We start from the raw sequence: 17,295 nt of genomic DNA on the forward strand, positions 1-17,295 counted from the left end.
ACACACTTATTAGAAGAGTCACATTCCAAAAACAGTACAGTGGAACCCCAATTTTAAGTTCCTGGATTTTATATTTTCCTGCATTATACATCCAATCTTGGTGGTCTCAATAGAGCAAAATGTTATAAAATTTCCCCTCTATATTACATTTTCCTGCATTTTAAGTTTTCAACTTGGTCCCCTGAAAAACGTAAAATCGAGGTTCCAATGAATGCTCTCAGTGCAGATGATCTGAACCAGAGAGTGCAGTTTTGCGAGTGGTACTTGGAAAAATGTGCCGAACAAATGGATTGGATGAAAAAGTTCAGAAGAATACCCTCTGCGTTCACAAGACCTCACACCATTGTACTTTTTGTGTAGGGATGCATAAAAGTTAAGTTTATGGTACAAAACCGGCAAGACTGGATGGATTGAAGGCAGGAATTGAACGAGAAAGCACCCAAATACCAAACGAAATAATTCTTCATGTTTGCAATTCCATTGCTTCGTGTTTCCAACGTGCCTGAACCAGAACATCCATCAGTTTGAAAGTAGTAGTTTCACAATGAAAATTATTTATGTCTGTAGATTACTTTAAATTTTGAAAATGAACTGTATATTAGTAAGCACTGACATTATAATCATTCAAAGTGTGTATATATTTTATTGGAACACTCTAACAATGGATAGAAACTATATATATGTGTGTGGGTGTTTGGGGGATTGATGATGATGATGATAAATCATATCCATTGAGAAATGTTTCTCAAGAGACTGCTTATTAAGGATGTATTTATGGAAAATTTTAATTGATACTGCACCAAACAATACAAAATGGCACACACTGGTTCACAATCTTTGCAATATATTCACCTACACGATACAAGCACCAAGCACATTGTCTCGATGTGTACCACTTTGAAAAGGAAAACCACACATTTCAAAAAGATCTGCAGCCTACCTTAGGAGATCAAATCCACACACAGTCTGTTTAAAGGCAAGGCACACTTTTCTTGAGATCAGTTTTTCGTCATTGCTGAGGATCACAGGGTAGCGTATTTCTTTCCCTTCGCTGTCACGTTCGACCTTCCCATCTAGGGCTGGTGACTTACGAGCTTCTGCATGGGCATAATCTGGACCAACTGTGTACACCTGGGAACAAAGTAATCTTTTTAGAAAGTACTGTATAAATGCATTTCAATGGAGCTACAGTTGTTGTAAACATGCATTTTTTTTAAAAAAAATTTTCAAAAATGTCACTTTTTCTACTTAAGTATACCTGAGGGAAAAGTTTCCTTTTACTGTCCTGATTTCTTCTCAAAAGAATATATACATACCGTATTTACTCATGTATAATGATGCACACTTTTTTCCAAAATTTTTGCTGCCAAAAACTGTGGTGCGTGTTATGCACGGAATAATTCAGACAGCAAACATGAAACCATACATGGTTATTTCCATGATTTTGGGACAATTGCATTGATTTTTCATGCTTACAGAACCCTATCATGTTATATATATTGTTGTAAAGCTTAAATCCTGCAGATTCAGTATTCTATTCAAGATAATGACACTAATGTGAATTGTAGTTGAAATAAGTTCATCACAAAATGAAGGAACGTTCTGATTTCTGTGGTGCTTTGGATGAAAGAAAACATAAGGAAAAAGAAAACAATAATTAAAATGTATTACTGGCCAAATAATAAAATTCCTTAATGGAAGAAATCTTGTGCTGCTGACTGCTAATTTGAAGGTCCTGAATGTGTCTCGTATAAATGTTATGTTGGTCATGGAAAAAGTATATATATTTTGAAGTTCTTATAGAAAAAGTAAAGAAGGAATGAGCAAAACCACGTATAAAAGTTTGAAGGCCATTTCACACGATTTTTTACTTTGTAATATAATGTTCTGCGACACCAAGAAAAGCAGTGCAACTCTGGCAGAATTCAAGTGTGCACCTTCCGCCACATGGGATGCATATCAGCAGTATTTGTTGGGCAAGAAATAATAGAAAATAACTTCCTGAGCATCGCAAATCAATAATGCAATTTTGATCTTGCTTTCTACTATTACAGAATAAATAAGGTGGTTAAAGAGTGGAAGCTTTGGGATGCTAATAAACACAATGGAGGGAGAAGGGGAAGGTGGCATGGGTTGGAGAGGTTATTCACCTCTTGGTCCACATAGCAGCAGGTGACTCATTGAATAGGTATGATGTTATTCACTCTTGATCAGCATAGCAACAGCTTTACGGCCTACAACTAAGGAAGCCATTTCTTGAAACTGGATTGTACTGTGCATTATATACGATATAATTTTTTTGTAACATTTACCCACAAAAAACCAGGGTGCGCATTATACACACGGTATAATATGGTATTTCAGAGGTCTACCTATTTGGGTATTCTTCTTGACTTGTGAACAATGGAGGCTCTTAGCAAGAAGGTAACATGGGGAAAGGAAGTCTCTTCCACCAGGTATACTATAATGTCCACATTGTGAATTGTGTTGGAACACAACAAATCAGTAATTGGTTGTGAAATTGTGGCACCAAACAGGAACTCAAGTTCACATAATTTCTTAAGGATTCGTATAACCACAGCTTGTAAATATTAAATAAAATGCGAGTCACTACTTGCATGAGGTTTAACAAGTTCTTTTCAAATTCCGATGTTTCGAACTAGTTTTCAAAAAATCGCTAAAAGGATAAAAGTGGAATAAAAAAAATGGTTAAAAGGATAACAGTCTAAGGATTAAAAAACTGCCTTGTGGACATGAGCTGTCTTGTGTAAAAGATGCACATCACTATCTAATATTGTGTAGCACTGTTTAACTGTTTTTGTTTTTTTAATCCTAAGACTTTTCAACCATTATCCTTTTAATGTGATTTTTTGGACAACGCAGAGGAATGATCCGGCAATAGGGATCAATTTCAAATTGAATTACCTATCAGAATAGGTTACAGGCACATAGATAAATTTTAATTACTGAAAATGTGAGGCTCAAACAGGAATCAAACCTGAGTCTGCTGTTGAGAGGTCAGTGAAACATCAGCCCATAAAATAAAACACAACGCAAATAGTTCAAGAATTAATGTTTCACAGATTTCCCCAACAGAAGTATCAAGTAGAAACAGTGAAATCTCAGAGTTTTACGCTATTTGTGAGCTGTGTTGAACTTCATGGACCTGGTTATGTGCAGGTAAGGTATGTTCTGTTCAGCACATACTGTGAAAAGTCATTTAAGTGAGCCCTTTGAATAAAGGCCGAATCACATGGAACTGGATTTCCAGTAGGAATGCCATAATTGGTGCTGAACTGGCTACCTGGGTGAAAATCATGGCCACTGGGTTGGCTGCTTGACTGGTTTTGAGGAATAGGCTATGTTCTAATTGCAACTGGCTCTCCTTGACTGGATTCTGCGGAACAGCCAATCAGAGCAAAGTTTGGCCATGTGAAGATAATCTGTGAGTTTGCCAAAGGAAAGTATTTTGTCTGTGGTTTCAGAGTTTTTGTTTGCTTCTCAATAACAGATAAAGTAACAGAGATGATGTGCACTTGTTCAGTTCATTAATATTTAGGAATTTATGCAAAGCGATGAGATTTGTACATGACAAATATGATTAGCCAATAATGAAAATCCTTATTATTACCAGTGTATTAAATGTTTGATATACTTAGTTGAACAAAATATTTTTTTTATGAATGAATCCTTCGAATCTCGTGCATGAATCTGCATACCCAAGTTCATTAAAAAGCTTGTTCAGTATGCATTGATTACCATATTTCCTTTCGAGCCAATTTCTAATCCATCCTTTTCTTTCTTAATTTTTAATAACAGCAGTAATTCTTCTACAACATTCTTCAAATCGCTTGTTCATCTTTTTAGATTGTTTGCTCTGTGCAATGTCTTATGGGAACATAAGTATACCGGTAAGTACGGTAACGAGAATCGTGTGAGGCGCAAACTAGCAGATGGATAGCCAGTCCAGCGCCAACTAGGGCATTCCAACTGGAAATCCAGTTCTGCGTGATTCAGCCTTAAGTTAATATTAATCCTCTGTGCCAGTAATATATAATATCTAATCTCACCTAAAATGTTGTTAATTTTAAAATTTTTAGAATGCTTTATACTTTGACTAAAATTCTGTAATTTTCAACAAGTTCAATTTTCTCTGACATTAATCAGAATTCTGCAATTCTGAATCCTTTATGGGATACCAAGACAGACTAGATGTCTGAATAAATTCAAACTAACATTCTGTGATACAAATACTTAGGTAACCTTCTATAATGACCAAATACAACAAACACTTCTATAAATAGAATAATTATGATAAACTTGAAACCTACCTTTACATCAGTGCCATCTGTTGGCATGAAATCTTCATAGATGAAGGACCCTGTTTTACGTACGCGGGACTCGGGGGAATATACACTGCTTCGACTTCCAATCTGCAAAAAAGTAGCATGACAGCAACATGCATGGCTCAATTTCATTCGTGACAATTAATTTCAGCGAAACACGGAACACTCTGGGACCCTTTCGTAGAAAAGATGTGGTATAGGCATCTTCACATCAAAGCGAGTAAACCTCTTGTAAGTTAATGAGTACCTCTCTACAGGTAATAGTTAACTTTAGTGCATGAGAAGAGTACCCATCAATTGGTGTATTCCTCCATTTGCAACAGAAGTACAGAAAGGTGATATCAACGTTCCATTTAAGTCTCTTGGCAGCATTTGTCAAAACATGGCAAAAAATAAACAAGTAATGACAAAAATACAGCATTTTTATTAATAAAATATTACCACCTGTTGTATGTATGTATGTATGTTGTAGACAATGCGAAAATATTTCAGTATTGGCACAATAAAGGAGCAGAACAAACATTCAGCACTGTCACATTATTTTAATAAGCACTTTCTGGACTAGGTTGCTCATGGTGTAAGTTCGGCAAAAACACCACGGAAAAGAGAAACAAGTACATTTTCATTCATATTAGTTTTGCCTTATTCATCAGCGAATATAAATGCATCTTTTGGAGGAAAATACTTCCCATTTTGGTGGCCTCAGATTTGCCAGTTCTTTGCATCACCATCAAAACAGTCAATTTCCATGAACACACACACAGAACTGAGTAGATTTTCTGTAACCTTGGACACAAAAAACTTAACCATAATGAAGAAAGAGCAGAAATATGCATATCTTCTGGCATTTTCGAGTCCTTTCCTCACAGAGAAGACAGACATGCAGTCACAAAAATTACTTGAGAATCCACACCTTTCTATTTTGGTTATTTTGTGATGCTCGTTTGTCTCTATTATTAATCACAACAATCACGATTAGCTGATGAAATAGATGATGGGACAAGCATGACACATCTAGGCTGGACATAGGAATCGAATCTAGGACCCTTGGTTTCATAGTGCTAACAAATTGTAAATGATTTTACTAAATATCAGGCAGTCTAAAAGTTTTATTCTTCTCTCCACAACTTGCCCCATCCAATACCACAATGTCAGAGTGACAAAACGCCCGACGTGTACTTTATCTATTTCCCACTTGGTAGTTTGTTATGACACTATAATAATCATAATCCAATGCTACAGAAGAAATCAATAAGTTATTTACATGCAAGAAACACATATACTGTATGTACAATCACTATTCAAATTATTATAGCCCAATTTGTTTTAGAAATTCAAGTTTCCATACCTTTGATTCCTACTCCTTACATACTTAACTTAAAGGAAAGAAAAAATTTACATGCGAATGAACAAAAATGGGTTAAAACATTGCATATGGAAGAAAAGTAACACACATAACATATTGGATATTTCACAACCTAACTACAACAATAACAGTTCTCATCGGGGGGAAAGCCAAAACACACACACTAATTCCAATGTCATTATCTTACCAACTCCTGCTAGAACTAGCAATTTTAAATTATTTGAAAAAACTGTAAACGATTTTACACACTACTAGAGTTTCACTGTAAAACTATTCCTTATGTGGATTGTGCAAATAAATTATAACAAGAATGGAACCAATTAATGAATACTTTATCATTATGAGTCAATAAATACATAATGCAAAACTATTACCTTGTACCATTACATTTACATATCAGCAGCTCGGGAGGAAAACTTGATAACCCACAAAAGTATGAAACCGAGTAAAACACAAGTGCATTGTGGCTTATGGGTTACCCAGATGTTCCTGAACGTTTCTTGCTATCAGTGGCTACTGGTGGAACTTCATTCATTATTATACAGTAACAGAATCCAATGTTAACTCAATTTTGAATGGAGGGTTGTTTATTAAGTTTTACTCCCAAGCTACTCACATTACCAATGCAGAATTAACTGATATTGTATCTATTCGATATCAAACTGCAAGTATTCTAAATGAATGGTTCACTCCCTTTTCTAATTTATGTACTCACTTGAAAAAGAAAGAATATATTTCAATATTTACCTTGCAAAATTTGGGCACATGAATTATACCTTTATGAAAACAAAAATGGCAGAGTTTTGCACTAAAGTACAGGCTATTTATAGAAACATCACATTGGTAAAATCTTTGACAAATTATACCATTATGCCTAGATCAGCCAATACTGATACAGTATTGATTAATCACTCCAATTCCTACATATTTCTATAAATAACCTGAAACTGAGTACATGATTTTGTTGTTATCTTTACGAATATACAGTTAAAACCTTTGATTTGTAAAGTAAATTTCTAAATAGGTGGTTTCAATAAGGAGGTCAATGCACAATTCAGGTTTGTCAAGGAACATTCTCCATTTAACATACTAGACTGGTAGAATAGAACAGAAATAGAAAATAAAATCACTTAAATCTCATTAAGTACTGATTCAGAATCAATTAACATATACTTCATTTGCTAAACCTAAAAAAATCCACAGACATTTTCGGAAGTACAAAATGCCAATGATATTAATCTGCACAAAAATATCTGAGGTCTAGACTGAGGATTTATATGCACTAAAAACTAGCAAAATATGCATGCCAAATATATTTAAAAAAAACCAACATAATATGCACTAAAAATATGCAAAATAAAAACTGACATGAACAGCAATAATGAAAACAATTCAACTTCCATTCTACAGAATAAAATAAATGTGTACTTTCAGAGCAAAAAGGCCTTCATTCTATTTTTTTTTCTTTTTTATTACCATGTTGAGAACATAGACATGGTTTCTTTATTTTGACTGGAAAATGAAACAAATAAGTACAGCATTCTCATCTTCTAACAAACATTACGAAAACGACCTTTGTATTGCTAAGGTAACACTTCTTCCAGTAGGTCTCCACTGTGGTGTGTAGTGTTAACATTGTCTCCTTGCAATCAAGGAGTTCTGAGTTTGATACCTGGTGGAGGCACATAGTGGTTTGGATCCCACTTTAAACTACAGGTCCAGTCCCAATTAGCCTATTGGTGCATAAAGTGGACTATCGGATTAAAATTTATGGATACTCAAGTTAACCAGTAGACCTACATAAAAACGAGTTACATAAAAAATTTAGCTTATTCAATTCTTCGTTAAGCTATTGTAACCAAATTTCTTTTCAAGTATGCCTTCGACTTTTGAATTGCCGGGAGAACAAAAACGTGTTGTTTTCCAAATGACCACTCGCTTTGAAATTCTATAAATAAAATTGTGGTCTGATCATGATTAAATTGAAATACAGTACAGGTAGAAAGGTTTGAAATAAAATCCTTAATTCTCAGATTTTTTTTAAATCTGCCAAAAAAAACTATCTTAAGAATTTTGTGAAACAACTTTTTCTTAGTATTGGATAGTTCCACAAATATGACCATGGCCTTGTTTTGAAGCTCTTTGCAGCTGTTTCTAAAACCCATTATCATTGTCTATTCACATTCCGTAACTGAATGATGTCACTGCATGCAGGGTTCAACACACACCATTACTCTGGAGAGTAAAAGTGACTCAGTGACCTTGACTTTTATATATTCATGATTTCTTGTTATTTGATAATTGAAAAGACGAATTGTTTTTTTGCTAAACAAGCCAGAGATTTACAACTCATAAGTTTCAATAGATTAATGTATACGGGTGAAAATCAAACTTATGGAACAATGGAACGAATGGTGCAAGGATCAATTTAAGTTTGTGGGCAATACATATACAGGGAGGTTATTTCAGTCGTTCACCGCCAGAGTGACGGCCGTTCCGCGGACTCTTCATGCAACAGGTCCCGGCAAATTGCGTTCAGGAAGTCCGTAACAGAAACCGCTTGTTTTGTAATGTTTCCACTTTTCACAATTACAGTTACAATTACAATTGAAATAAGCACGTACCTTGTCGCACGGATGCAGGAAAAGGTGTCCTCCCAAATACAAATATTTCTGGCACCTTATTTCTGACATCTAATCTTAGATTAGTCATCGCTACTTTATTCTCAGTTGTCGCGACAGCGCCTGCAGCTTATCGGGGGTTGGGTGAGTTGTCAGCCGCGAGAGGGCGCTTCATACTGCACGTGTCGGCAGTGATGCCAACCGTAGGGACATGTCCCTACGCATAGGGACTTTTCACTAAATTTCGCCCGCGTAGGAACGTAGGGACAGATTTTGCCAAATGAGGGAAAACGTAGGTACTTTTTTCAATCTTGGTAACTTACATTTTATGAATTAGTTTATCTGGATACTTTAGCGAGGAGGAGAAAAAAGAACTAACTAACAGATCTCCATCAGAATTTTGGAACATGTTATCGGTTACCAAAAACTTTCAAGGCAAGTTCCTTTTTGAAAACATTTCCACTCTCGCGAAAATAGTGCTAACATTGCCGCATTCTAACGTGGAAACGGAAAGAATATTTTCAATGTTAAGTGATACAAAAACAAAAAAGGGAAATAAAATGGGACCAAAATTGTTAAAGAATGCAGGAAATACAGCATCACCAACCAACATCTATCTCTTCACAGCAGCAGCATGTATGACTTCAAATAACATAATCAACAGTAAACGACTCAACGTTATTCATTAGGGGTGTGCTGGATTCTTTACTTTAAAAAGTCGTTAATTCTCGACGTTTTCTGCCTTGTAAGTTTCTGGAACTTATCGAAAGTTGTAAGTTTTTATTCTAGAAATGCAAAAACAATCACTTAAAGTGAAAATGACTTGTAAAATTCGAGATTTCCAGTGCTTCGGGAAATTTCGAACATTTCCCGTCCAGAAAATTTTCCGACTTGGTCGGGAAATTGCAAATTTTTCAGTCCCGAATGTCGGGATTTAAAAAAATTACCGTCCCGATCCCGTCCCGACCCAAAAAATTCTGTCCAGCACACCCCTATTATTCATTAAGGCAAGAATTTACAATACCGGACCCTTCTGTAATTTCTATGCTACGTCTTATACTCACGAAATAATTATTCGTGATTATTTATCTCAAGTTAACATGTTGGGGTGAGGGGGAAAAAATGTTCATTAACGTGTAGAAGTTGTAAAATAAGCTTTTCAATTCTCGCAATGATTCTCCGTATACAAGTATGGTAGCCATATTTGTTGATATGAACAAATTAAAATTAGTTACGCTGTCTACAGCGTTGCCACACTGTTGATTTCATACTTGGAGAGCATGGATCGTGTAAGAATGGCGGAAGAGAACAGTAAAAAAGTTGTTAATGTTGCACAGATTGTTAGGTGGAGTGTGCAGGAGGATGGCTGTGGGTTAATTAATAAACTTATGGATTTCAGTATATTGCCCAAAGAACGTGCTTACATGTGACAGCGACAATCACGGTGTAGAAGAACTGATTTGATTACAGGTAAATTTGGCAACAGTACATCAATCATAAAATTGCAGGATACGAAAATGGCGTCTTCGATGATGAACGTTTGCCGTTAAAGTGCTACGAAAATAATATTTTTTATCGGTTCGTAATCACAATTACCGCAAAACCATTCAGGAATAGCCCCACTGACCATTCTCGGTAAGTTTAGGTTAAGTTAGGTTAGGCAAACATAGTTAAAATTTGGGCTCGAAAAAAACATGCACGGGTAGCCCAACAAACCATTGACGGATAGCCCCACGAACCATTCAGGTACGGTTAGGTTAGGTTAGGATAGGCAAACATAGTTAAAATTTGGGGTCGTAGTAATATCAGGAATGTATATTTCGTTTTTTAAGTATTGGAAACACAAAATCTTCCGGTAAATAATAAGCAATCGTGCCGATCGCGGACCACTCAATGTCACTTATTTTGCAATTTCTACACGTGACCCCCCAAATTTTAACTTCAAATTCGTGATTAGGAGGCCTCAATTAGTGAGTATGCGAAATATTACAAAAAATCGGGGAGAGATCCTGTATTGTAAATTCGCTCCTTCATTAATTGTGGAAGCACCGAGCAGAAAGATTTGGTAAGTAAATGTGTATATTTTATCTTCTGTTTGCATGCTCATGAGGTGTTTTTTTTTAGTCACTTTACTTGGCGTAGGGACATTTGGTCAGTTGTAGGGACATTTTGACTACGTCTGTAGGGACATTGCCGAAAAATGGTTAGCAACACTGTCGGCTACCAGACGTCAGTGTTCGTTCATGTTCAATTCTGTTTGCGTTCAACAGTACGCGTGTTGCTTATACTGTGTTATTGTAATGTGCTACTCATGGCCAGTGCTTTATTGTGTGTTAATTGTTATTCATTCATTACTTATGTCGTTAAACAAATATAGTCTTGAACATAGAGTTTTTATGTACGATAATTACGTGAAAACGAATTCTTGCAGAAAAGTGGTCAGGGATTACGATAGACAGGATCTCTTGAACCTAAGAAACGTGTTGTATTGCTGTTGAAGGAAGTCATTTTCAACATCTCTTATAACACAGGAGGTTAGTGATCATCATTATTATTACTTTTAAATATCATTTTACGCTTTCGGTTTGCTTTATGCGCCGGGATGCTGTCTTCCCTTTCTGTCAACTGAGGATAAAGTAGCGATGTCTAATCTAAGATTAGATGTCAGAAATAAGGTGCCGGAAATATTTGTATTTGGGAGGACACCTTTTCCTGCATCCGTGCGACAAGGTACGTGCTTATTTCAATTGTAATTGTAACTGTAATTGTGAAAAGTGGAAACATTACAAAACAAGCGGTTTCTGTTACGGACTTCCTGAACGCAATTTGCCGGGACCTGTTGCATGAAGAGTCCGCGGAACGGCCGTCACTCTGGCGGTGAACGACTGAAATAACCTCCCTGTAGATGGATTGAAGAATTTAAATTCAAGGACCCCTGGTTCAATTCATACACACTCCCACGGCAAGTCATAGTTTAAAAATTCCATTTCCAATATCACACTCATCCATTCTAACAGATTTATCCCCTTCATTAATATGGATTCTTTATGCATATGCTCGAAAGATAAAGTGATTTATATATATATATATATAAAATAAGAAACAGCAAAAGGATAAAAAAGTGAATTATTCATAATAATAGTTTTATGTTTGTGATTCTGATTAATTTGAGAGACTAACTATCAATCTTAGAAGAAAAAACAAAAAAACAAATACAAAACAGTAACGATGTCCAAAGTCGACAAGATAATGCTGACAGGGACAGTTAAAAAGAAGAGAAGAATTTTTATGTAAGAGCTCTATTTGGAATCATATTAACGCATGTCCAAATCAATAAATTGGAGATACAAGAGACTCCACTTCACTGCTAAGGAGAAGAAATGGATACATGTCGATCTGACTCCAAATGAGCTTTTCAAAGTGTGGTTGCATGATCATTTTAGAAAATTTTCATCTTTAGTAAATACGATTGTACATGTTTCTAGATATCAAAACCAATGTTCAAAAAAATGTATTATCTTTAGATCTTCTGGGGCAGCCATTTTTTCAACATTGTGCATGTCTCTTTTTTGCTCATGTAGCACTTTTCAGAAACCTTAATATCTCAAAATCCGTTAGAGCTAGAGACCGGAAACAAAATTCCCTTTGTAGCTAATGAAGTATACTTTCTATGATATTCAAGTATGTTTTGCTTAAAATTCCATCGTAAGTACGAAAATTATGGTGGAAATTGTGGTAACAATAGTTAAAAAATTGGATTTTTAAGCCCGATTTTTTCAATGAAAGGGTTTAGTCTAAGGCTTAATTTTATTTTCATGTGTAGACCTGCCTGCAGGGTGTCTGTAAATAAAATATCAGTGCTTAGGAATGGAATTCTTTTTTTTACAGCATGGGCTCAAACATGTCCGTTCATTGAATTTTGACAGTTTTCGGGGTTAAATATCTCACATGAAATTTAGCACAAAGGAAGCCCTGCATCAACCTAACTCACCCTAAAAATCTCAACTTCTAGATTCAACTCCTTTTTGGTCAATATGAGGTAACGTATGTCACCTAATTTCTGACTTGCAAAGTAAGGTTAAACCACGTCCCATACTTAGAATAATGAAGTCTTTTCTTTTTCCTCTTTAAATTTGGGTTAAATAAAGCCTCAGAAAATATAGTAACATAAGGTTTTAACACTTAACATACCAGAAATTGAAATTACAAGGTATGACAATTGAAAATCTGCAAAATCTCATTGCAAAAGGTACCATGACCAGTTGGTATTGTCAGCTCCAAAACTGAGCTTCCTCCAAATTTTTTAAATGTAGCAGTGCATGAAGCTTAAGATAGGCAGTGGCATGCCCAGGAATTTTGAAAGGGAGGGGAGGGGGTTACATATACTTTTTTAGTATACAGCCCTGTTTTTGCCACATTATCCTGCCTTTTGATGTAATTGTTTATGGAATGCTAGGTATTGGGTTATGACCCCCACCATCCCCTCCTTGGGTACTCCACTGAAAGTAGGCTATTTATCTTGGAGGGTCAAAGCTGGTAGAATATATTATTTTTTGTTTCCTTTGTTTTCCATTTTTTTTCCTTCAAGAAAATACATTCTTGAAGTAGATGTGAGTCATGCACAGCAGAAGATTCAGAGACGTATTTTGATAGGATGTGAGGCAAGACTGGAATTGATCTGTGCAAAGACTATCTCTGCTGTCATTCTTCTTTGTGAATTTTCGTTACCTGTGACTGGAAATGGAGTGTTCTGTAGGATTTTTAACTGGAGACTACTGTCATAAATACACTTTTGGTAAGGTTACGAAAGACTTAATTAATCTTAACAAACTTAGTGAAACACTTCTTATGTTAAGACTACAGGTGGCTGGCTTAGAGACAATATGCAAATACCATTGAAAAAAGTTTTTATATGGTAAAGTATGTGATCTCCAGAAGTACCACTTAAACAAAAAGTTGTAAGAGAAATTTTAAAATCAATTTGCATCATATGGTAAGGCAAAAAAGTGTCAAGTAAGCCTTATACCAGTTAAATCAATATGCCTCACATGTTGGGAGTAAAATTTTCATATCTGGAGAAAGTGACTCACTTAAATGGCAGAATGGAAATGATGTCTTTGTGCCAACACGAGAAAAACTAAAGGAAATGCATGAAGTCTGTTCTGTCTTTGATGTATCTCCTGTTTCAAAACTGAGGAGGCTGATCCAGAAAAACAATGACGTGCTCTTGCTCGAAAAACTATTCACATCATACATGGAGTGCAAAGGAAACTGGAAATTTGCTCTTCACAAAGTATTAGAACTGAAGAAAAGGAAGGCAAGTGTGACAATCCTTTGCGTGGCCAGTACAATCATATAATGGAAATTATAAGATGAAAAATGTAAGTTAGCGAAAACTAATGTTGAAAAGGTCAGAATCATCAGTTTGATTGCTACCACTTGGTCAAGAAAAATATAGCTATGTGATGAAGTGAAGGTTTCTGATAATTAACTAGGAACTTAGTGAAAGAACAAAGAATTCTGCCTGATTTGACAAAGAGAATGAATAGGAAACTGGAGCTGACAACACCAACTGGTCATAGGTACCTAATAAATCAAACCTTTTGCAGTGAGAATTCGCAGATTTTCAATTGTCATACCTTGTAATTACGTATTAAAACCTTATGTTACTACGAGGGTTATTTTTTAAGTAAGGTCCGTTTTGCAATAAAAACACACGGTCGTTTTCACTTCTTCATCAGCGTATAAACGCTTGCCACCATGGAAGGTCTTCAGATGGCGGAAGAGGTGGTAGTTGCAAGGCACAAAGTCTGAATTGTATGCGGATAATCTAATACCTCCCAGCCAAAAGATTCGATCAGATCATCATCCTCATACAGCCCAGACTTTGCACCTAGCAACTACTACCTCTTCCGCCATTTGAAGACCTTCCATGGCGGAAAGCGTTTAGATGCTGATGAAGAAGTGAAAACGACCATGTGTAACTGGCTACCTCACAGGCGGCAGAGTTCTATGAGGAGGGTATCCAAAAACTCGTAGTTCATTGCAATAAATGTTTAAACCGGCAAGGAAATTATGTAGAAAAATAGAGAACTGTATGTAAATTCAGAAAATAAATGGTTTTTTGAAAAACATTTACTTACTTCGTTTTTATTGCAAAACGGACCTTACTTACCTCGTATATTTTCTGAGGCTTTATTTAACCCAAATTTAAAAAAGTAAAAGAAAAGACTTCATTATTCTAAGTATGGGATGAAGTTTAACCTTACTTTGCAACGTCAGAAATTAGGTGGCATACGTTACCTCATATTGACCAAAACGAGTAGAATCTAAAAGTTGAGATTTTTACTGTGAGTTAGGTTCATGCAGGGTTTCCTTTATGCTAAATTTCAGAATTTTTAAAGAGGACCCATCTAAGATATTTAACTCCGAAAACTGTCAAAATTCAATGAATGGCCATGTTTGAGCCCATGCTGTAAAAAAGGAGTTCCATTCCTAAACACTGATATTTTATTTACAGACACCCTGCAGGCAGGTCTACACATGAAAATAAAATTAAGCCTTAGACTAAACCCTTTCATTGAAAAAATCCGGCTTAAAAATACAATTTTTTAACTATTGTTACCACAATTTCCACCATAATTTTCATACTTACGATGTAATTTTAAGCAAAACATACTTGAATATCATAGAAAGTATACTTCATTAGCTACTAGGGATGGGCCGATATGAAATTTTGGCCGGTAGCGATAAAGTAAAGATATAAAATTTACCGGTACCGATATTCTACCGATCCGATATAAAATTAGAAATGGTCCTTGAAGAACCTGAAATGTTCATTGATCTCCTTAATAACTGTGTGTTTCAAGGTGACTGCAGTGAAAAAGAAATTGCATATTTAGAAATTTACTTTTTTAGAAATTAGGGCATGGAGATTATCCATAAAAATTACAACAAAATGGCAGAATTTTGCACTAAATTATCAGATATTTATCGATATATCAGATTGGTAAAATAATCGCCAATTTTACCGATAAACCAATACACCGATATGCCTATATCGGCCGATACCGATCGACTACCGATTAATCGGTCCCATGTTGGTTTTAATATCTAGAAACATGTAGAAACGTATGTACTAAAAATTAAATTTTTCTAAAATTGTCATGCAACCAATTATGTTAAAATTGGTTGATTTGACATGGAATGACCCTACATTAAAATTAATAATAATTTGGAGTTAACCACCACATTCCTCTGGTTCTTGCACAACAAATTACGAATTTTTTTTAAAAAAATGCATTTGTGGCAAAAAATGAATAAACATGTAAAATAAATGTGGTGTTCATTACTTACTTTTTTTGTCAAAACATATAAGAACACCATTGTTTTTGTACCTTTTCAACAAAAACGCATTTACATATAAATCTTCAGTCTAGGCATAACATAAACATACCTTCATAGAAATTAACTACTAACTACTAAACCTCAAGAACTTATTTATTTCCTGAAATTTGATCGTTTACCACAGTCTTTTTCATCTTATTTTAGAGTACCTCAGTTACCCTTTTAATAAGCTTTCTTTAAACCACACAGCTTTCAAAACACACTCTTAAGCCTATTTCAAAGTATCCCTGCATTTACACCAACTTACGAATAGTTATTGCAGTCTCTTCCAAACAGCGCTGCTGGAAAAAAGATAAAAAGAATCTACTACTTTCCCTCAAACTACTACTACAGCTAGTTTCTGAGAGGACCTTCTGCAACTAGCATGCTCCGAGACCTTACTTTACTGCAAATCAAGTAGGAAAAAAAAGGTGCAGTTTTATGCATCGTTGTTGGACGTAGTCATCTCCCCATGTCTCCGTGGGATCAAAAGACTTGAAAGGCACAATGGTGGAATGGTACTCACATCTTCTCCAAGAGCGAAGAATAGCCAACCAGGAACCTGACATCAGAGGTGATAATGATACTAGCTGGCTTACCTAGACAGAATTTACAATTCAAAGTGTGGTATAAGATCATGCTATGGCGAACATTATGAAATGCTCACACTACGGGGCAACGGGTTTCTTTAACCTTTAGAGGACGATGGTATACCTATCTTGCCAGCACGTGCATTCCGCTCAGGACCACCTACACATGGAAGCAGCAATTAATTCACCATTTCAAAACTACAGATGATAATTCAGTTCAGTCTTTACCATTCATTTATACACATATGAAGGTATGACATATACAAATCACAAAACCATATATCCATTGTTACTATAATTAACAAGCCAAGTTTGAAAATGTAGACTTTCCCCCTCAACACATTATGGGATACATTTTATAAATGGGCTATTTACTCTTCAACCACAATCTTTTTGCTGCTATATTTTACTTTCACATGTAATGAAGAAACAAAACAACATGTTCAATATGTGCAATAATTAGGTTTTCTAAATTTTGCATTTTTTTTAAAATTTTTATTATTATTATTACAAAATTGGAGGATGGACATTCCATGTCCTCAAAAAGTCACCTTTTGTTATGCTTCCCTGAAAATTTGGCCAATCCAGTGTCCATTGGGCTGGCGCTAGAAGGGATTTTCTGGGAATTTTTTCTTTAAGCTGGCAACAGTGCTTTGCTTACATTGTGTTTTTTCCCCTCCCAAGAGCAATCAGACTATTTTCAATGAATCTTTGTATGGTTGTAGGAATGTACCTCTGTTACATACTACATATTTTTCATTCATTTTGGCAATTGTGATGACCACAGCGGCATACCAAATACCAATTTTTTTTTGGTAAAGTTCAAATTTATTTTTCTACTTCCTCCTTTAACATTCATTAATGGGAGGAACAATGTATAAATTTCAACTCCTCTAAGAGTCCTGCCATTCAATAAATAAATAAATTTTAAAAAAATACATCACTCTATGACCATTAGTTCTCGAGCTAAAATTGTTTTTTTAAAC

At 35.3% G+C, this 17,295-nt stretch overlaps 1 protein-coding gene across 9 annotated transcripts in view; it reads right to left on the bottom strand.

Annotated features, from left to right (window-relative positions):
* l(1)G0196 (inositol hexakisphosphate and diphosphoinositol-pentakisphosphate kinase) overlaps positions 1-17,295 on the bottom strand; it is a 198,247-nt gene that overhangs the window by 102,229 nt on the left and 78,723 nt on the right. For all 9 annotated transcript variants that reach the window (XM_083143232.1, XM_083143227.1, XM_083143231.1 and 6 more), the window contains 2 exons: positions 4,332-4,433; positions 941-1,131 (listed from right to left, as the gene is read on the bottom strand). In XM_083143232.1, the coding sequence (XP_082999358.1) occupies positions 941-1,131; positions 4,332-4,433 (293 nt within the window). The remainder of the gene's footprint in view (positions 1-940; positions 1,132-4,331; positions 4,434-17,295) is intronic.

The sequence above is a fragment of the Lepisma saccharinum genome, chromosome 21, assembly GCF_977018435.1.
Source record: "Lepisma saccharinum chromosome 21, izLepSacc3.1, whole genome shotgun sequence".
Lineage (NCBI taxonomy): Eukaryota > Metazoa > Arthropoda > Insecta > Zygentoma > Lepismatidae > Lepisma > Lepisma saccharinum.